Source organism: Podarcis melisellensis, assembly GCF_964234715.1.
Source record: "Podarcis melisellensis genome assembly, chromosome: 1".
NCBI classification, from domain to species: Eukaryota; Metazoa; Chordata; class Lepidosauria; order Squamata; family Lacertidae; genus Podarcis; species Podarcis melisellensis.
The window spans coordinates 81,921,016-81,943,943 of NC_138528.1; the positions used below are offsets into that span (position 1 = coordinate 81,921,016).

The following is a 22,928-nucleotide window of genomic DNA, read 5'->3' on the forward strand; positions in this document are numbered from 1 at the left end:
TGTCCCATATCCAGTTCCTGCTTATTTCCTCCTGCAAATTAGTATTAGGAAGAAGACAATAGTTGAGTACCTTCTGTTTGCCTCATAACGTGCTGCTCTTACAAACAAAAATTTGGCAGGCCTCTAAAAGGAGAAGTCTTATTTTCATTATTTCTCCTAATACACACGTTTCTGGGCAATTTCCTCCTAATGTATATAAAAACATTTTTACAAAGCCATTTCCCTTGCTATTATGCTTTTTTGCATGTTACTTTAACAAATATATGGATTTTTATACACAACACCCTAGTATAGGATTTATTTGTTACACAGTACTTGACTGGATAACTTCATTGCAAGATTCAGAGAAGTGCAAATGCCAAAGTATGTGTGTGTTCTGGCTTACTGATTCTTTTCGAAAGTGTGAATTAGGTAAGCTCACATTTAAATGCGATATAACAACATATAACTCTTTAAATCTTTATAGTGGCTTGGTAACTGTGCTACCTATCAGAAGTGATGACCCTCTTCTTTTCATTGTGTTAACCAGGTGCAAGTATCATGTCAACACAACTAAATGGCTGTAAACAATTACACTATGGCGACTGAATTCATCCTTCTTGGACTAACAGATCGGCTGGAGTTTCAAGTTCCTCTCTTTGTGTTATTCCTGTTGATCTATATTCTGACACTGGCTGGGAATATGGGGATGATAGTACTGATCAGGATTAGCCCCCGGCTTCACACCCCTATGTATTTCTTCCTTACCAATCTTTCTGTAGTTGATCTCTGCTATTCTTCCATCTTTGCCCCAAGGCTGTTGATGAATTTAGCACAATCTAAGATCATTTCTTATGCAGGATGCATCACTCAGCATTGCTTCTTTGTAGTGTTTGTGAGTACCGAAGGCTTCCTCTTAGCTGCAATGGCATATGACCGTTATATTGCCATATGTAATCCCCTGCTCTATACTGCTATTATGTCCAAAAGTGTCTGCATTTACTTAGTAGCAGGGGCATACTTTGGGGGGATATTGAATTCCATCACACATACTTCTGGATTGCTGAGACTGTCATTCTGTGCCCCTAGTATAATCAACCACTTCTTTTGTGATACCCCAGCTATGTTGAAAGTTGCATGCTCTGATATCCATATTAATGAACTTTTGTTGGTAACCTTCTCTGCGACAGTTGCTATTTCTACACTCCTGATCATTGTAATCTCTTACCTCTACATCCTCTCCTCTGTCATAAAGATGCGCACTTCTGAGGGCAGAATCAAAGCCTTCTCCACCTGTGCTTCCCATATGACAGCTGTGACTTTGTTCTATGGACCAGTAAGCTTAAGTCACTTGCAGCCCAGTTTCATGTACTCTGTAGAACAGGAGAAGATCTCAGCTGTGTTCTACACCCTGGTGGTCCCAATGCTGAACCCATTAATCTACAGCTTGAGAAACAAAGAGGTAAAGGATGCTTTGAAGCAAGTGATCAATTGTCAAAAGAAATAATCTGAGTCTCCTCGCCTCAGGATGGTTTAGATTGCAGGGGTGGGCAATCTGTGGACCTCCAGATGTTGGACCATAGCTCATATCTGTGGCCACTGGGCATGCTGGAGTGGATGGGAGTTAGAGTCCAACAATATCCAAAGATTCAAAGTCAAAGATTCCCCATCCCATATTCAGTCATTTCTTTTGAATGAGTTGGAGGTGAAATGGGGAGAGGAGATATTGTCTTAATTTGTCTGATATACAAATATGATGTACAAATAAAATAAAATGGAGGGGAAATAAGCTAGTGTAGAAAATGCCTTTGTTCATTCATTTCATTTGGTTATCTCCTCCCAAGAATAAAATGCTTCCCAAGGCAATACACACGAAATACCAAAGCAAAATTCACATCAAACCAGTGAAACAATCCCATATTTTAAAATCTAGCTGTCCAGCATAATATCAGAAAAGCAGCATAATAAAGCCACCAAGGCCAGGCCACACAATGAGAAACCCAGACACAATTTGTTTCCGAAAGACAAGGCAGAAATATAGTTTTTACAGCCAGTAATGGAACCTACCTAACATCACATGGGATTGTGTGTGTGTGCTATTACTGTTTACTTGATTTAAAGAACAACTCTCTAATCTAAAATATTCATTAGAAAAATACAGTGTGTTCCAATCACAGTGATTTAAGGGAGAACCAAACAGTCGTTCTTCAAGTGGAGCAACATTGTCCTACGTTTTGGCTGTGAGAGAACAGTGAAAGCAGAAAGCAGAGTGATAGCACTCTTGGGGTGGCTTGTTTCTTTCCCAAGTGCTCTTTTGGCTAACAGATAATTAAAAATCACAGCCTTCTCATTCTTTCTCATTCAGCTTGGGTGTCAAGGCTTCAGTGAATCCTATCACTTCCACAGCAGCAGCAAAGAAGCAGATAAAAGAAGAGTTCTTAGCAATTAGTTTATTCAGTAATCACAGCGAGAGACAAAATAATGCATCTCTCTCCTAGAAATGGCATTGTTCCAAGTAATGTGTCCCCCCCCCTTATCTCTTTTATACTACATTATCCCTGTGCCAGTTGGTCTGGGCTTTCTGTCTCTGAGCTTTCTGTTTGGCTACTCTCGCAGCACTCCCAATCTTGGGGGAGGGGGTCTCAGGAATGCTCTCCAAAGACACCACGTCTGTTGGCTGCCTCTCATCTGGTGCTTCTCTTTCTTCCTGCTGTTCCTCTAGTATTTCCCAGCTTCTGCAGCCTGTGAACTGTGCCCTTCTGCAAACCACTGCTCTAAATCTACACTGTCCTCCTGTTCTCAGGAAGGTTCAGGAGAAGGGGGGCAGCCCCCACCATTCCTCCTCAGTCCAGCCCCTGACATTGTGTGTGGGTGCTCAGGTTCAAGTGTCTTGGATTCTCATGGTTTCCTGTTGGTGGACTCAGGCTCAAAAGAAAAATTTTCAGAAGGAAACACACCAATCTAGGTGGTGATTTCCCATCATGAAGAAGTGGACTTCTGTGCTCATATCCCTGGCTACACAAGAACCTCTGAACCGCTGCTTTTTGTTTTTACCAGCCCTGATAACTGGGTGTCACCAACAATGGCAAATTTGGTCTTCTCACTGCTTACCTCTGATTTCATTTATGAACAGATTTAAAAGCATCAGTCCGAATACAGATCATTGTGGAACCCCACACCTTACTTCTCTTCATTGTGAAAACTTCATTTATTTCTACTTTTCGCTTCCTATTCTTTTTCCAGTTACTTATCAATAAAAGCACTGGTCACCTTATCCCATGACTTACTCAGAACTCAGTGGTGATGGACTTTATGAAAGGCTTTTTAAAAGTCCTGTGGGTAAAACACCCACAGCATCTGGTGCTTCCAACAGGAACACAGACAGGCACAGACAGGCAAGGAAGATGGTGGACCCCTCTGCCTCAATGCCGCAGATGACCCAAATGCTGACAGGCCAAGGAGGAGGCTGGCAACCTAGCTTCCTAGGGAGCCAAGGGGAAGGTTTCTAGGGGGAGAAAGGAAGCAGTAATACTGTTTATGTTAGACCAAGAGAAGGAAGAGGGGGGGGGACCTGAGCATAAGAATGTAGGAGAAGCCCGTAGGAGGGTCCTGTGATGAACCAGGCCCCTGAGTTCTGGGGACAAAGGGCTCACAAAGTCTACTTTTAAACAAAGATGGTCTGGGATTCTGAGGAACCTCAAAAGGGATGAGTTTGAGGAAAGACTGTAAAGTGTAACAGGATCAAAGAGATTTTAATAGATACTTTAACAATGGGTACAGAAAGTTATCTTACCACATCAGTTTTATCTCAAATGAAGTTTGACTGCTCAACAAGCAAAGATCTTTTTGCCGATTGCCCTTTTCACAGCTTCCTTCACTTCCTTGTTCCTCAGACTATAAATCAAAGGGTTTAGCATAGGGATCACCAGTGTATAAAACACTGAGATAATTTTGTCTTGGTCCATTGTGTAGCCCGAGGTAGGCCGCAAATACATAAAGATCAGAGTTCCATAGAAGATAGTGACAGCCATGATATGGGATGCACAGGTAGAGAAGGCTTTGCGCCTGCCCTCAGCAGAGTTGATCTTTAAGATGGTGGTGACAATGGAAACATAAGACACTAGGACAATCAAGATAGTAGTCATGACAACTATTGTGGACAAGGTAAAATGAACAACGTCTGTACTGTGGATGTCAGAGCATGACAACTTCAGGATTGGAGGGATATCACAGAAGAAATGGTTAATTACATTGGAGCCACAGAAAGACAAACTAAATATAAAAATTGTCTGTGCAGTGGAGTTCACAAAACCAGTTATGTATGACAAAATGACAAGCGAGATACAAAGTCTCTTGGACATTGCGGTGTGATAAAGTAATGGATTGCAAATAGCTACAAAGCGATCATAGGCCATCACACCCAAAAGACAACATTCATTTGTTACAAAGATACAGAAAAAATAAAACTGCACAGCACACTCAATGAAGGGAATGGTTCTGTTTTCAGATACAAAGGTCATGAGCATCTTAGGGGCAATAACTGTTGAATAACCAACATCTACAAGAGACAGGTTACTGAGGAAGAAATACATTGGAGTCTGAAGTCGGGCATCAATCCGGATTAAAATAATCATCCCAAAGTTCCCCACCAGGGTGGTGATATAAATACCAAGGAACAGCACAAAAAGAGGAATCTGCAGCTCTGGGTGATCCATAAATCCCACAAAAATGAATTCTGTCACACTGGTATGATTCTTTCTTTCCATTTATGTTCCTTTGTTCTCCACTGAAAGAGAGAAGGAGCATTTGCAATTAAATGAGCACCAACATTAATAGTTCTTCAAGACAAGTTCATGCACACTTGCTTGGTCCCCCATTTTTGAATAATTCCAGCCCCTTCTTTGATGACTGCATTCCAAATGCCTACTGCGTGATGCACCTCAATAGGTTCCACAACACTCATTAACAGTAGCAGTTTTGTTCCTTCCACTAGAGCAGGGATGGTCCTAGTGGTACAGTCCTCCAACACTTTATTCTATCCAACCCTATCAAAAGGGGGGGGGGTTAAGTAGACATGGTACAGGGGTAGGCAAAGAAATTTAAATCTCTTCATCCAACCCAGCATCCAGTTTGATCATTTGATTGAGCATTGATAACCACCCTCTCTGCACAGATCAGTTGAGGAGAGGCTCTGCATGTGTCCTCAATGTCCTGCATCTCTTATGCACACAACAGCAGGTGTAAGAGCATGGGTATCCATGCCCATCACTGGCATGCACCCCTCAGAGGATTGGCCAAGGTTGACTGTTACCCTCAGGTCAAAACAAAATAGCCACTCCTCCACCAGAGCCTCAAGCATCACACCTAACTGCAGTCTCCAGTACTATCAGTTGCAATGAGTCTTCTTTCTGAGTAAATATTATTGGGATGGAACTGTAACAACATTTTACTGATCTGAGGCAAGTCAGCAGAAAGCAGAAGGGAAATTAAGTTCCATTAAAAAGTCAGTGAGAGGCTGTTTCTCTGAATACTGCATGTTGGGTGAAGAACAGGTGAGGTCTGCCACATGCATGCCTTGTTTGTGAGCATTCGAGAGGCATCTACCTGGTCACTGTTTGAAGCAATATGTTGGAGCTGATGGTCCTCTGATCTCAGCCAACCAGGTCCTTCTTCTGTTCTACATTTCCAGTACCTTGAAAAATGTTCAATACATTGGATAATACGTTGTATCCAATGTTTCTCTTTTTCATAATTGTTTTACATACAGAAAGTTCAATAGATGCTTTATGTTATCAGCCTGAGTGATGTTCTTAATACATATGAAGGGTGTAGTCTAAATGTTCTGCTAAATAAATGAAATAAAATGCTGCTCTTTCACTATAGAAGGGCTTCTGATCCAAAAGAGGCTCCACAAACAGAAAAAGGGTGGGAAGTGATTTTCAGAAATCTCCCATGCATCCCCCTTTGCCTTCCAAAACTCTGCTCCTAAAGATTGGGGGGCACCCCAAATCAGCACTGTAAGTGGTAGAGAAGGTTGCAGGGAGAAAAAGAAGGGAACTGCTTCCATTAGTCGAGGCTTCTGCTAAATCAAAGAGCCTTCTGCAAATGGAAGTGCATGAGCGGATATAGCCCATTGTTTTTGTTGGTATTATGTATCCATGTATCCTGCCATTAGGCATTCAAAGCAAACTTTAAGTAAGGACATATGAAAAGACTGCTTGAACATGCCAGTCACCCATCTGGTCCAGCATCCTGTTCTCATAGTGGTCAACCAGATGGCTGTTGGAAGCCAAGAAGCAGGTCTTGAAGGCAACAGCACTCTCTTATTTGATTCCCGGCAACTGGTATTCAGAAGCCTACCGCCTCCCTCCGTGGAGGTACATACAAACCTTTCCACTCCTTATATCCAAAGAAAAATAAGAAAACTGTGCCTTGCCTTGAAAAGTTTATGGAGCAACAGAAAGGAGATGGATAGATTCCCAGTTCCACACTGGATGAAACTAGGAAGAATCATTCTGACATACAGAAGCACAAATCCTCAATTGAAGCCCATTAATTTCTCATTAAAGTATAGTACTCTGAAAGAAAGGGACGCAGGTGGCACTGTGGGTAAAACCTCAGCGCCTAGGACTTGCCGATCGTATGGTCGGCGGTTCGAATCCCCGCGGTGGGGTGCACTCCTGTCGTTCGGTCCCAGTGCCTGCCAACCTAGCAGTTCGAAAGCACCCCCAGGTGCAAGTAGATAAATAGGAACCGCTTACCAGCAGGAAGGTAAACAGCGTTCCGTGTGCTGCGCTGGCTCGCCAGATGCAGCTTGTCACGCTGGCCACATGACCCGGAAGTGTCTGCGGACAGTGCTGGCTCTTGGCCTATAGAGTGAGATGAGTGCACAACCCTAGAGTCTGGCAAGACTGGCCCATATGGGCAGGGGTACCTTTACCTTTACTCTGAAAGAAACACCCCACTGAGACATGAGACTTTAAATAGTCCAGTGCAATCATTGTATCATTGTTTCATATGGTAACATATGAAAATCATATGTCCAATATCTTCTGTGCATCAGCTTTGATCTACACCACCACCACTCCAGTTGATTATTCCTGAATGTTGGGCAAGTTTCACCATTTAAGGCTGCAATCTTATCCACAGTTACTAATAAATTCAGTAAGATTTACTTCTGGGCATAAAACTCCACTTTATAGTATGTTTTTAAAAATGCAATTAGACACTGTTTTTTCTTCTAACACTTCTTGCCCAAATCTTGTATTAGTATGGTGTAAATGACAACATGAAATGCCTTTAAAAAGCTGGTCCAACAAATTTGGGATAGCTCAGTCAGTAGAGCATGAGACTCTTAATCTCAGGTTCATGGGTTTGAGCCCCACATTGGGCAAAAGATTCTTCTGTTGCAGGAGGTTGGACTAAATGACTTTCATGATCACTTCCAACTCTATAATTCTATTATTCTTTGAGCGTAATATCTATTTTGCACACAGTTTAAAAAGATGCAGAAGAAAGTCAACAACAACAACTCTTTCAACATTATTAGTCAAGCTGATGAATCTTACCAGTGGAAAGAAAAGGTATTTCATCCATGAATACAAGAGTCTTGTTGTGTGAATTAGTAAGCATTGTTTATATATAATTCTTTGGAAACTAGGGACATAGACCCCATGGACCTTTCTAAGTAAGATATAGCCGGGATTGCAGCATTCCCTTCAGGCCTACTGAGCATTTGTAGATGACTGTGAAGTAACATGTTGTCTCAGATATAGCACCAGTTCACATACCTTCATTACTTCTTCTTAGGGTTATTTATTTATTTAACCAGTCTACAATCCAAGAATGCATGGCTGGTGTACAAAAATAGAATATCAAATATAATTAAAATCATAATACAATGTTAAAAACATGAAGCCAACAATAATTAAATGTTGCAGAAATAGAAAGGACCAATTCAGGAAGGCTTGGGAGAAAATAAAAGTTTTCAACAGAGTTTAACCAAATTTGCAGGTGTGTTGTCTGAAGTCTAGGGCTAAGGAAGAAATTTGATTTTGTTTGCATTTCAATGGGAAGCTACTCAATTCACAGTTCTCAATCTTATACATGGAGTGACACAAAGTTGTTATTATAAATTCACATTTCTCAGTAGAATAATTCCTAAAATTAATTCTAGCATTGGAATATGCAATGTTTGCTACTTTTGGCTCCATGAGCTCATTTGAGTCTCTTCCTTATCCAACATTACCTATGTGTAGCAGTGATGACATGCTGCCCAAAAGCATGTGATGTGATTGCATGAAGGTTATTTTTGTACAGTCATTATCGGGCGAAGGCCTGGCCAGGGCAAAGGCCTCTTACACACCTAGAATCATAGAATCATAGAGTTGGAATAGACCACAAGGGCCATCGAGTCCAACCCCCTGCCAAGCAGGAAACACCATCAGAGCACTCCTGACATATGGTTGTCAAGCCTCTGCTTAAAGACCTCCAAAGAAGGAGACTCCACCACACTCCTTGGCAGCAAATTCCACTGTCGAACAGCTCTTACTGTCAGGAAGTTCTTCCTAATGTTTAGGTGGAATCTTCTTTCTTGTAGTTTGGATCCATTGCTCCGTGTCTGCTTCTCTGGAGCAGCAGAAAACAACCTTTCTCCCTCCTCCATATGACATCCTTTTATCCTTTTATCCCCTGCTAGGATTGACAAGGCATCTGACCCTCACCTGAATCTCATAACTCTCCTGACAGGTGATTTGGTCTGCAGCCACAGTGTGGAAAGAAAGGATGAGTTTGCCCCCTGTGTGCTTGCTTGCTTGCTTGCTTGCTTGCTTGCTTGCTTGCTTGATTAACAGCTGTTGGGAACTTCAAGGTCCCTACTCTCCCTTCTTATGTTCTTTGTTCTGGACCTGGAGACTCCAATAGAGAGCATTCCATGTCAAGAGCATTCCATGTCAAGAAGGAGGGCAAGTGGGCACCCTATAAAATGACAGGGCAGGAGCTACACGGAGTAGGGCCTTTTCACTGGTGGTGCCCATTGCATGCCTCGTTCTTCCCAGGCCTGTTCTCTTTTGGCCTGTATTTTGGAGCTTTATAATTTAAGAAGACTTTGGAAGAATTGGTTGACAAGTCTTATAAGTTGCTGATGTATGAGCGGATTTTTTTTGCTGTTATTCTGGGTTCCTGGTGCACCGGGGTTTACACCAGCATAATAGAGTTGGCCAGGACGAAAGAAGGGATACAATTCATGAGCTTTCTCCATTATCTGCACAGCAGGGGGTGTTCAGTAAACAGTGCAAAGGCTGAGCTGAAGTGTTCCCTGCTGGTTACTTGCTTTCAGCAATAGAGGTCGCTGTTTGGTTAGCTGTCATATTCTAGAGCACCCTATTGGTAGCTCTTAGGTAATTCATAAAATACAGAGTCCATTCATAAAACACAGTGTTAATTCATAAAGCAGTAACATAAATCTCCATTGCTACATATTGGGTGTATATTTCAGCAGTTGAAAATACAAGTTTATGGCCATGCTGTAGTGTAGTGCAGTGCTTATGCGACTGTGAATAAAAGGTGGCTGGGCTCATTGTCTCAGGGGGTTTTTTTGGGGGGAGAGGTGACAAAACTGATTTCCAATAAGTGCCCCCTTTTATTTCCATAACAAGTCCTTGAGCCTGTACTCTGAATAGTGACACCAGGGACCTAGAAGGTGCAGGGCTTGTCAGTCCAACCCCTGCACAGTCTCATCAGGGCTGACCTTAAGGCAATTGGAGCAATTTGGCCATATTGGGCCCCGCGTGCCATTCCTAAGGGGGCCCCCACACCAGGGCAATCTAGATGGATTTTCCGAGCACAATTCAAAGTGTTGGTGCTGACCTTTAAAGCCCTATACAGCCTCGGTCCAGTATATCTGAACGAGCTTCTCCACCCCCATCGTTCTACCCGGACACTGAGGTCCAGCGCCAAGGGCCTTCTGGCGGTTCCCTCACTGTGAGATGCCAAGTTACAGGGAACCAGGCAGAGGGCCTTCTTGGTAGTGGCACCCACCCTGTGGAATGCCCTCCCTCTCAAAGAGAACAACTACCAGCTTTTTAGAAGACATCTGAAGGCAGCCCTGTTTAGGGAAACATTTAATGTTTGATGCATTACTGTATTTTAATATTTTGTTGGAAGCCGCCCAGGGTGGCTGGGAAGGCCAGCCAGATGGGTGGGGTATAAATTATTATATTTGGCTGTGAACTGAAGCCCTACAAAAAAAAAATCAACTTGCGCCCCACTGCTTCAAATTGGGCCCCATTGGCTAGCCCTGAGTCTCATAGTTGCTGGGCCTGAGTTGCCCTGCCCTTGCATGAAGTCTTGGGTTTGCAATTTTGGGAGAGGGGAGACTGCCCACTGGGGAGAAGGCAGGCTGGTGAGGCCCTCTAGATTTAGAGGCCCTAGGCTTCAGACTACTTGGCCTAATCATAAATCTGGCACTGCCCCCTGGTGCTTCCTCCTCCTCTCCCATTCTTTCCCAACTTTTCCCCTCATCTGCCTCTGAGCCTTGACCTCCCTCAAACCCCTGTTCTAATTCTAAACTGTCTTCTTCTTCCTCCTCCCTGGAAGGGTCAAGCTGGGGAGGCAGTCTCCACCATTCCTCCTCTGCCCAGTCTCTGACACGGTCACATTCATAGGAAAATGATTCCAAAATTGTCAGCACATTTTACAACTGTATCTTCCTCAGCCACAAAAAGCCTCACTAGAAAACAGAGAGCAATGTTTGAGAGTAATTGGCACAATGGAAACACCTGGCTGAAATACTCTGTTTCTAGTGACACTGTTTTCTGCTACCCTCGTAGAATATATTTCAAAGATAAATACTGGAAATGAATCCTCTTTGTCAGTGGTTTTAACACCTGGAAGACTGTTTTGGAGAGCAAAAACAAAAGTACTGTAAATACAATAGCTGCTACAGTATAGCAAACAGTATGGGAAGATCACAAATAGAGGTAAGAAATGGGGAAAGGGATTCACACCCTATTTGTTACAGAGCAGATAGGAATTATTTCACCAATATGGTGGAATGCATGGGCCAGCCCTCATGTGGCTAGAAAACAAGTTTGAAGATGGAATAAAACACTCTTCTGCATTCACCATTCTGGGTTGTTTTTTTAAGCTACTGAATGTGGCTCTAAGCAACAATGCATACGCACACACACACACACACACACAAAGATGTGCAGGTGTGGTGTTGTAGTGGGGCAGGGATTACAATACATGTTATGATAGTTTGCTGCACACATGCACATTACAGCAAAATTTATGGGGCCCCACAAAGATAAATTTACTGGACATGACCCTGGAAGGTATTAAATGCACAAAAATCTGTGGTAAAATGTGCATGCACAAGGCACTGTACAACATTCAGAAATACAAACAATAAAGTATAAAACAGTGGGGAAATTCTCCAGTTCTGAAATTTTAAAACCTGAGGAGAAATTTAGATGAGAAACACAGAGGCACCCCAGTATACTGGTTGCTCCGTAACATCCTTCATTGAGTGAATGTGATGCTGCTTGGCAAATGGCCTTCAAACCAGCAGCCCAATCTTCCCCAAGCCTTTAACTCTCATTGAGTTCTGCTTAGAATTACAGTGTTACTATAGTTAGTACAGTGTTACTAAAGTTAAACTCTTTACATTCCATGTTACATTCCATTTTACCTGCCCCATTGAAATAAGCCGAAGCTATGTTTGAAATACATCCTAGCTTTTTTTTTTTTAAAAAAATCTTAATAATGACCATGTAATTTCTAACATTGTATAACTGCAAAATACCAACATGATGTCCATACAAGGATGCAATACTAATCCAGCATTTCTATTCTTACTGCTTATTAATTCCTAAAACAAATAATATGTGGTACTCCCCTCCTTTGCCATCTACCCCTCTTTGTCCCATTTGCTACTGAAAAGTTTTAAGTATCAACAGAAATATCCATATAATGTTTCTAATCCAAGAATTTTACACAAATCTTGAGCTGGGATACTTACAGAAGTAGCACTAAATCAAGTTCAACATAGCACTAAGCAAATTGTTCTACTAGCAAAAGGATTTATCTCTGCACATTGGGACACTCTCCTCATCTGTTCCCTCTGTTAGCTCCTTATATCTGATTTGGATTTGTCCCAGCACAGATTTTTGGGATGACATGGAGGAAGGAAAGTCTCATTGCACTAGTGCTAATCCTTTTATTCAAATATTTAGTTGACTACCACCCCTAAAATTTCCAATTTAGTGGGACATTTTACTCAGTGCAATGATAAATGACTTCAAGGTTGTTCTTAAGAAATGAAATGAGAATAAGTATTATTGCAATCTATTTGATTGCAGCTTCCCCCTCCTGCTTGCAGCTCCCCCTGCTCCTGTAGCAAAAATATTCATATAGGACATAAAGTAATACATAAAACATCCCTGACTATTGGGCATGCTGGGTCACTTTGAACACAGCTGGAGTCCCACACTATCTGGAGCCACAGGTTCCCTGTCCTTGTTTTAGAAGAAAAGATATCCCTGTGTTACAATGAGTCTGGGAAGATAGCCAGCGGTAGGTGAAGGAGTAAAATTTGTTTGAATGATTTCTACAAGCATCCTCTCTTGGCAATTGACCCAGCCCTCTCACTTTCAACTCCATTTCAAGAAAGCTGGAATAAATTACGGTAACTTACCCAGGAAGAGTATCTGTTCTCAAAATATTCCTGCACAATACAGCATAATGTGTTATTTCCATGAGGCATTTGTATTTGATATAGTTTAATGGTTAGCTGAGGATGCGATTCGGAACAATATGAATTTTGGATGAGGCACATGATGCTCTTCAGTTATTGTTCATGCCTTCGGGACCTAATCACATGACTGCATGCCTCCTCCAAAGATTATTACACATCACCTTTAATGAGTTTCAAAGAAAACTCATGAACTGATGAAATAGTTTAACTTTTAAAGATCTCTAACAAAGAACACATTTTCATCAATAATGATTCCTGAGAGTTAGTAAGGCTAGCAATTATCAATCTTGTTTTACTCAAGTTTAAGTCAATCATCAGTCAGCCAGTTTCTAATGTTTTAATCATAGATGATTTTAACTCAGATGATTTTGGGACCCTGATGAAGCTCACCCCAGTCCATTGGGATCCCTAAGCTCCTTTCATTCTACTAGATTCTCCAGGATATCTCCTTGGGACTCATGAGAAAGATACCCTTACCCCTTAATATCCCAAATTCATCTTGTTTTTCTCTGCAGAAGAGAGCCACCTGATGATACCATCACGTCAGGAAGTCTGCTCTGTATGATATAGGAATCAGATCTTTACTGTGGCAGCACCTACCCTTTGGAACGCAGACAGGGACTGTCTTTACTTTTTTTTGGTGTTGACTGAAGACCTTCCTTTTCCAACCACCCTTTATCTCAGTCTCTGTCTATATCGGCTGTGTAAATGGTTTTACATATGGAATTCTATTTTTAAAAACCCAACCCTTTTTATTGTGAAATTGTTTTGAGATATTTTATGGATAGTAACTCATGAATGGGTTCAAATACATAAAAAGTAATCAGAGATTTGCATAGGAATTGCTAGGATTTCGTTGCTCTTACTCAGCTAAGTGAAACTAGTGCAAGGCTAGAACCTAAAGTTGTAATCCTGCTCACAGATATTGCAGCTGAAATCAACGCGAGCTTACTTTTGCAAAGGTGTATAGAAAATATCATCAATCAAGTGGCCATGGACCTTCTCTGCTGGCCACAGGTTGCCCTTCTGGGCTTGAAAGAAGCATCCTATTCTGACCAATAAGATAAAGCTGCATTGTGTGCTTGGTTGTAGTGTGTGTGGCACTCATGACAATTTTCCTGATTTGCAAATGTGTCCAAGAAGGTTACCAGACCCTGGCATATAGGAATTGTGAAGAAAGCAAATCCAACCATCATCTGCTTACTATATAATTGTAGATCCAATATATATTCACCTGCAGAAGAGACCTTATCTGGGCTAAATGATGACAAAAAACCAGACCATTGTGACAGAATTTATTTTCTTGGGCTTTACAGAGCACCCAGAGTTCCAGATGCTCCTCTTCTTGGCGTTTCTATTCATTTATGTTGTGACTCTTGTGGAAAATCTTGGGGTGATTATGTTGATCAGGATGGATTGGCAACTTCATACTCCCATGTACTTCCATATTTCCTCAGCAACCTGTCTCTCTTGCATGTTGCCTCTATAATGACCATTGCTCCCAAAATGTTGATAACATCATCATCATCATCATTAAACTTTATTTGGCAGACAACATTAAATTACACAACATCCCACATCACACCAGAATATACAACAGAATACAACAATACAGAATACAAGATGTTGATAACTTTTGTGATGGAAAGCAAATCTATTTCGGTCAATGAGTGTGCAATTCAGTTCTTCATTTTCTGCATTTCTGTGTCCAGGGAGTGTGACCTCCTGGCTGCAATGGCATATGATCACTTCACAACCATCTGCAGCCCATTGCTGTATACAGTTCTCATGTCCAGAAGGCTCTGCATTTCTTGATTATGGCTGCATAAACCTATGGCATTGTGTATGCAGTTGTTCAGACAATTTTCATATTCAGTTTGATAGTCTGTGGCTCCAATGTCATCAATCATTTCTTCTGTGATGTGCCCCCCATTCTGAAACTGTCGTGTTCTAACACCTATTTTATCCATCTTGTACATTTAATCTTCTCCACCATTATTTTGTCAAGCACCATCTTAACCTTTCTTGTTTCCTACATATGCATCCTGGCAGCCATTCTCTGAATCAATTCTACAGAAGGTCGATGCAAAACCTTCTCCACTATTGCTTCCCACTTGACTGCTGTGACCATTTTTGGTAACTGCCATATTCGCGTATGTAAGACCTGATTCCAGGTTTGCAGTTGCAAAATCTCCACTATGACCTGTCCATCTTGGGTGGCCATGCACGGCATAGTTCATAGCTTCTCTGAGTTATTCAAGCCCCTTCGCCACGGCAAGGAAGTGATTCATGAAGTGATCACTGAAAATTGGGAAAGGAGCACGACAAGGCTGTATCTTGTCTCCCTGTTTATTTAACTTATATGCAGAATTCATCATGCGAAAGGCTGGGCTGGATGAATCCCAAGCCGGAATTAAGATTGCCAGAAGAAATATCAACAACCTCAGATATGCAGATGACACAACCTTGATGGCAGAAAGTGAGGAGGAATTAAAGAACCTTTTAATGAGGGTGAAAGAGGAGAGCGCAAAATATGGTCTGAAGCTCAACATCAAAAAAAACGAAGATCGTGGCCACTGGGCCCATCACCTCCTGGCAAATAGAAGGGGAAGAAATGGAGGCAGTGAGAGATTTTACTTTCTTGGGTTCCATGATCACTGCAGATGGTGACAGCAGTCACGAAATTAAAGGATGCCTGCTTCTTGGGAGAAAAGCAATGAAAAACCTAGACATCATCTTAAAAAGCAGAGACATCACCTTGCCAACAAAGGTCTATATAGTTAAAGCTATGGTATTCCCAGTAGTGATGTATGGAAGTGAGAGCTGGACCATAAAGAAGGCTGATTGCCGAAGAATTGATGCTTTTGAATTATGATGCTGGAGGAGACTCTTGAGAGTCCCATGGACTACAAGAAGATCAAACCTATCCATTCTTAAGGAAATCAGCCCTGAGTGCTCACTGGAAGGACAGATCGTGAAGCTGAGGTTCCAATACTTTGGCCACCTCGTGAGAAGAGAAGACTCCCTGGAAAAGACCCTGATGTTGGGAAAGATTGAGGGCACAAGGAGAAGGGGACGACAGAGGACGAGATGGTTGGATAGTGTTCTTGAAGCTACCAGCATGAGTTTGACCAAACTGCGGGAGGCCGTGGAAGACAGGAGTGCCTGGAGTGCTCTGGTCCATGGGGTCACGAAGAGTCGGACATGGCTAAATGACTAAACAACAACAACACAGTTGCATGTCAAGGCCCCGAGGGCCCCTCCCCACATTTGTTGAATAATAAAACACATAAGACACCAGTATTTTAGGTTAATGGGATAATTAAGGCCACAACTTTATTGGTTACAGAATGAGAGTGGTATTAGCTTAGACACTGGAATTGAATTGACTATATATCTGACTCCTGCCCACCATGCAGGTAGTCCAGTAAGGGTCAATCACCAGTAGGGGGAGCCCTGTTGATGTACCTCAACTGAGAGCTTCCCCAGGGTCCCTAATGGGGTCATGGCATGGCCCTAGCCCCTACCCGGGCTTCGGATGAGATCCACACCCCCGGATCCCTTTAACGGAATACCCTTAAAGAGGAGGGGCAGGTGATGGCCACAACCTCCCCTACCATAAATGCCTAACCGCCAAACCTTACAAAGTTGTGTCGATTGCTACAAGGCAGGCAAAAACCACATGGCTGGTGCCAATTTGCCAAGTGGAAAAATTCCCACCTGGCCCCCTCAACAGGCAACCAACTGAGGCCAAGATGGCGAATGCGTAAAAAAGGGTGGGAGTGCGGGTGTGGCATTTGCCCATTTGTTTAGAACTTGTCTGTATGGAGGGGAAAGAAAGGGTTAAAGATGTAGACCAACAGGAAAGCTGGAGGTGGAGCCTACATGTGTATAAAAGGGCTTAGGCCAAGGTTTGTTTGAGTAATTGTTGGTGGGTAGTTGGTTGGTTTTAGTGGGTTGGCTGGTTGGGAAAGGCAGTTGGAGAAGTAGTTGGCAGGCAGTTGGAAATAGAGAGGCAATTAGGGCAGTGGGTTCTTGAGTGAGGGGAGGTAGAAGAGACAGAGAGAGGAAACTAAGTCTAAGAAAGTAAAGAGTAACAACGTTTGGAATGCCAGAAAAGTTTGTTTGTGTCTGAAATAAAATGCACTCTTCTTTACTAATTGAGAACCTGACTGAGGCTGAAGTGATTTTACCGGGGAGGACCTGGTTGGTGGCAGCGGATTAGTGGTGTATGGGTCAATAGTCCATGAGACGACCGGGGGCTCCATCTGAACGCCACAGCGGGAGATTCGACAAAGCGGAAAGCAAGAAGGAAGAGCCCCCAGCCGTGTAGCTGTTTAAATAGCACAAACCATGCCCCCTAGCTGACCGGATTAGTCGGCCAAGGGCGTGACATGGCCAGGACTTCTCGTTACGCAGGCGGCATTGCCACGCCCACCGCTGTACACGCGGAGAGTGCCTGGCCTGCCTGCAACACCCCCCCCCCGGAAGGGGAGCAGCCCTAGTCATCTACTAGTGTGATGCTGAATAAGTGCATCTTACTTCCTCTGCCTCCTCCACCCAGTTTCTGGTAAAGACCAGAGTTCCCAGTAAAGGCAGGAGGGTCAGTATTTACATGGGGGCAGCCATGTTCCCCCTATCAATACAGTTCCTCCTGAGAGAGATGACGTACCATCGAGTCCCTTCACTCCCAGGGGGACTTGCACTATTTCATTCAAAGTGTGTGATGGCAAGAAGCCCAAAGTATTAACTTCACACATGGCAATGAGAAATAATAATAATAATAACTAATAATAATAATATTATAATTTGTATACCACCGTTCATCCAAGGATGATAGGATGGTTTACAATGTAAAAACACAAAACACATAGTAACAAACCAAAACAATAAACCTCCTACCTAACTTAAAAGGCCATATACAGTGGTACCTCAGGTTAAGAACATAATTCTTCCTGGAGGTCCATTCTTAACCTGAAACTATTCTTAACCTGAGGTACCACTTTAGCTAATGGGGCCTCCTGCTGCCACCGCACCGCCGGAGCATGATTTCTGTTCTCATCATGAAGCAAAGTTCTTAACCCGAGGTACTATTTTTGGTTTAGCGGAGTCTGTAACCTGAAGCGTCTATAACCCGAGGTACCACTGTATTGATTAATTAGCCAAAGGCCAACATATCAAATATGTTCGTATTGTTAGGTTGGCCTCATTGCTCATTATTTGGGGGATAAGATACACTGCAGCTGCTCCTGAATCTACTGCATTCAGTATTGATAGTATTGCACTAGCAGAAATAGTGCACCAATAAGCAGCAATAAGCAAAGAGTAAATGACTTCTATCTGCAAGCTTACATTAAAGTGAGATGGAGTAGATTAATGGTTGAAAATATGTACTGAAAACTGAAATGAGTGGCATGGGGACAGTTTTGTTTCAAACCAATTATGGAAATAAACTCCCAGCTTGCAGTTCCTCAGGTGATGACTATGTGAAGAGGTCATACTGAATATTTTAATGATATGGGTTTCTCTCCTGAGAATTTCAGCAATTCTGTTTCTAGCTCAATACCAAAGCAGCTATAAAGCGAGAAATTCTATCCACATTTCCTTGCTTTTTAAGCTTTGGGAATGACATTTTGTGATTCACAGGTAAGAGTTCTTAGACTATTTCTTCTTACTATGGTTGACACATGAGATATTGGCCCCAAAAAATGTTCTCTGGCAAGCAGAAGTATAAGCAGCTAAATTGTCTGGAAGCTAAACAAGTTTTCAGTAACCACCAAAGCTGGGTAGGGATTGAAAGCCCTTTTGTGATGCTGCATTACAAATCTCTTGCAGGTTTCCTAGCCAAGGCTGATCTTCAGAAACATTGAGTGAGGTATGAACATCACATAGATTCATCGACTTATTATCATCCATTTATTAATCTAGAAGTTAATTAATCCTTTTGGCTTTGCCAAACTCCAACCCATGCAAAACCACATTAAAGCCGAGGGGATCATTATTGGTGCATTATCTTTTTAATCATCCATTTATAATATCTCCTTATTTATCTATATTTGTTGTGCCCCAGCAAACCCTAAGGACTGTTTGGGTGCTGCAGGGCTGTTTATTTCTTTATTGTCTACAGCTGCCTTGGCAATAAATGGGGAGAAGTTTTTCATAGGTGGGAGAGGAGAAGCCATTCTGGGACTCAGCCACAATCCTGGCTTTCTTCAAAAAAAAGTGCTGGATGCAAACAGTGCAGAAATGTTTTGAAAGGCTGGGTTATCCTCATTGCCCAGCTGCAATGGTGCAACAAGTTCTGACTGTCATCTTATATTTGCACTGTAAAATTTGGGAGCACAGAACTTACTCTGATGTGCATGTGTTTAAGGATTGCAGTCTTAAATTCATAGAATAAAATAATTTTTAATTTCTACTTTTTCGATGTGTAAAGGAATTTTGGTATATGGATGGAAAAGATGCATCACTAGACATTAATGATGTTGTGAGCACTAGCCAATAGGTAAAGGTAAATGTACCCCTGCCCGTACGGGCCAGTCTTGACAGACTCTGGGGTTGTGCGCCCATCTCACTTAAGAGGCCAGGGGCCAGCGCTGTCCGAAGACACTTCCGGGTCACGTGGCCAGCGTGACATCACTGCTCTGGCGAGCCAGAGCCGCACACGGAAACGCCGTTTACCTTCCCGCTGGTAAGCGGTCCCTATTTATCTACTTGCACCCGGAGGTGCTTTCGAACTGCTAGGTTGGCAGGCGCTGGGACCGAGCAGCGGGAGCGCACCCCGCCGCAGGGATTCGAACCGCCGACCTTTCGATCGGCAAGTCCTAGGCGCTGAGGCTTTAACCCACAGCGCCACCTGCGTCCCCCTGCACTAGCCAATAGGTTCCCATTGTTCATCCAGAAGTACATCCCACAAAATACAGGCACAATAGATTGCACTTCTACATGTGGTGGGGGTGAGAGAATTTCAAAATGCCAGCAATTCAGTTTTAGCAACTTTTGTGTAAAAGAGACAAAGAGATACAGAAAGATACAGAGAGAGACTTCATCCTGCCACAAGGAAGGACGTTGCTGTGGAAATTACAGTTAGAATGCATGTTAGCAAGCCTACTTGAGTACTTATTATATCTAATTCTAAATATATGTTCTGGTGTCAAACTGATTTGCTACTCAGAATAGTCTACCTGAATTCTACACAAAGAAAGGGGGAGAGGAAAAGGTAGGAAACAAAGACATTTTAAGTTATTCCTTTCAAAACTGCTGGTAAGAATGCTAACCCCCTCATTCAATGCAGTAGGTAGAGAACTACTCAGTCAAAACCTCCATTGTACCCAGTCCTTTTTTTCTAAAATAATGTTTAGGGGTACTCTCATTTTCCTGCTCATATTGAAATACTGCCCCTCAATGAGACCAAATTTAGATTCACAAAATGCTTAGGGGTATGCATACCCCCAGAAAAAAGGCACTGGTTATAGCTCTTTTTTCATTAATGGATTTTTATTCTGTTTAAAGCCAAGTTGGTAGACTTGAAACTGTGCTCTAGAAAATGTTTGACGAAGGCTTTCTCAACCTCTCTTTACATGAAATGATGGAGGCTGCTTTTCCAAGCAACCCAGTCATTATGAGACTTCCTCTTCCCCCAAATAAAGGCTGCTTCAGTGAATTTTCTTATTCATTTCACATCAATGTCTAGTGAACAAATTCATCAAAGCAGAAACCGTGTTACTGTTTCTGACAAAACAATATAATAATAATAATAATAATAATAATAATAATAATAATAATAATAGACTCTTCTCAATGTCCCACTTAGGACAAAAGCTCAGGATTACTCCAAAAGCACTAAGGGTTCTGTTCTTAAAGTTACAGAGATTTGTTGCTTTTCCAGTGGCTGCTAGAGGCATCGCTGCACGGAGTCCGCAGAGCTTACCATTTCGCGTTTCTCAGTCCCGTCGCTCAGGTTCCTTGAAAGAAAAACCCGAAAAAACTCCGGGACCACTCCAACGCTGCTGGATGGCTTATCCCTCAGGGGGGACCCCCCTTGAGGTTTTGGGGGTCACAGTGCCTTTGTGTCGCCCCCAAGCCCCCGTGAAGTTCGGAAAAGCTCTCAGCGGCTTTTCCGCGCTCCCTGCTGCTTGCGATCCCAAACCGGAAGTCGAAATTGTAATGTTTCATTATGTACCAGATCAATCACCTCACACTTCAGGAGAGGGCCTCCTGCAGATTCCATCTTACTAGAAAGTCCATAGCATATGACATAGGAATCAGGCTTTTAGTGTGGTGGTACCTACCCTTTTGAACTTCCTCCTATTACACATCAAGCAGGGATCATCTCTATTGCCTTTTCACAATATACTCCTGAGGGATGTAGAAAAGCAAAGATGTGATTGACCTTGATTGTCACATTATGCTAATAATTATTTTTATCCCATTATAGAGGAATAATAATGAAGCAAAATCTCACTTCTGTAACAGAATTCATCCTTGTAGGATTCATGGACCACCCTGACCTCCAAGTCCCCCTCTTCATCTTGTTCCTGGTTATCTATGTAGCCACAATAATAGGCAACCTTGGGATAATCATAGTAACCAGTGTGGATGCTCAGCTCCACACCCCAATGTACTTTTTCCTGAGAAACCTCTCCATTATTGATATTGGTTATTCAACTGCCATTGCCCCCAAGTTGCTGACAACCTTTGTGGCAGAGAAGACAACCATTTCTTTCAAGGGATGCACAGTGCAGTTTTTCTTTTTTTGTCTGTTTGTGACCACAGAAGTTTGCCTTCTAGCTGTGATGGCGTACGATCGCTTCACAGCCATCTGCAACCCACTCCTCTATTTTGCTGCTATGTCAAAGAAGTTGTGTGCCATATTGGTGGTAGTTGCATATAGTTGTGGCTTGGCAAGTTCAACTATCCATACTATTTTTATATTCAATTTGTCCTTCTGCAGTTCAAATATCATTAATCATTTTTTCTGTGATGTTCCTCCTATACTCCAGTTGTCCTGTTCTGACACCCATGTCACTCACACTGTGCATTTCATTTTATCCACTGTCATTGCACTGACGACTTTTCTCATTGTCTTAGTCTCCTACATTGCCATAGTTTTTGCTATCATACAGATCCGTTCTGCCCAGGGCAGATACAAAGCCTTCTCCACCTGTGCTTCCCACCTGACCACAGTCACTATCTTCTATGGGACCATCTTCTTCATGTATATACGGCCTGGCTCCAGTTTCCCAAAGGATCAGGACAAAATAGTTTCTGTGTTCTATACTCTTGTGACATCCTTGCTCAACCCTCTCATCTACAGCCTAAGGAACAAAGATGTGAAAGATGCTGCATGCAGGATAGTAGGCAAGGTGGCATTTCTGAAGTAGCCACTCTGCAACTGCTCATTGCCACAGTACTGATTAAGGCTCATCCTGCCTCCACCACCATTGCCATAAGGGCATGAATTCCCCCTGTCCAGTTACCCCACAGCAGTGGCCAATGGTTCCTACAAGCAAGCCACTTTTCCTGTTACTGTTGATGCTACCTGTACTTTAGGGACTTGTTTTGAGCCAGTGATGTTCAGTTAAATTCTTTGTGTTTGGACATCTGTGTGAACTATGAAAAGCCATGGTCGGTTCACCACACACGCATGACTCTTGGGATGAAATACACTGACCTTTTTAAAAATGATTTCTCTGTTGGTCATGTTCTCCATTTATTCTGAAAGTTTTGATCCATGGCCTTGGCTGGTATTGGATTCCCTCCCCCTCCCCCCGAACCTCACACCTGGTTATCACATATGTTTAACTCACTTTGATGCATTGTCAGCTGAGGCTTGCCCAATGGGACTCCCCCCCCCTTCTCCTTCCACATGCCCCCTAAATATGTTCTGAGGTTCTCTCAGCCCTCTGGAGCAGATTTGGGGAGTCCACAGGAGATGCACAGGGAGAGGAGAGGGGAAAGTCTCATTGTGCAAGTCAAAATCCATGCACTAATGAGACATGTTAGTTGGATACCACCCATTGTTATGTTTCCAAATGTGTTGAGAATTTTTGTTTTCTCCTAAAACTTCCTGAATTAGTGCATTCTAGTTCTGCAGTTTCAAATTCTTGTTGGCTTCATGTTTTTAGCATTGCTTTATGATTTGTATTCTGTTTGATATTCTGTTTTTGTACACTACTCATGTATTCTTGGA

At 42.6% G+C, this 22,928-nt stretch overlaps 1 protein-coding gene across 1 annotated transcript; it reads left to right on the forward strand.

Moving 5' to 3' along the window:
- Positions 1 to 556: 556 nt before the first annotated feature.
- LOC309377998 (uncharacterized protein) lies at positions 557 to 22,119 on the forward strand (the record flags this gene model as incomplete). The annotated part of the gene is made up of 3 exons (XM_081925777.1): positions 557 to 1,474; positions 6,244 to 6,356; positions 21,174 to 22,119. 3 exons carry the CDS (start codon positions 557 to 559, stop codon positions 22,117 to 22,119), a joined length of 1,977 nt encoding a protein of 658 aa, XP_081781903.1.
- Positions 22,120 to 22,928: the final 809 nt, after the last annotated feature.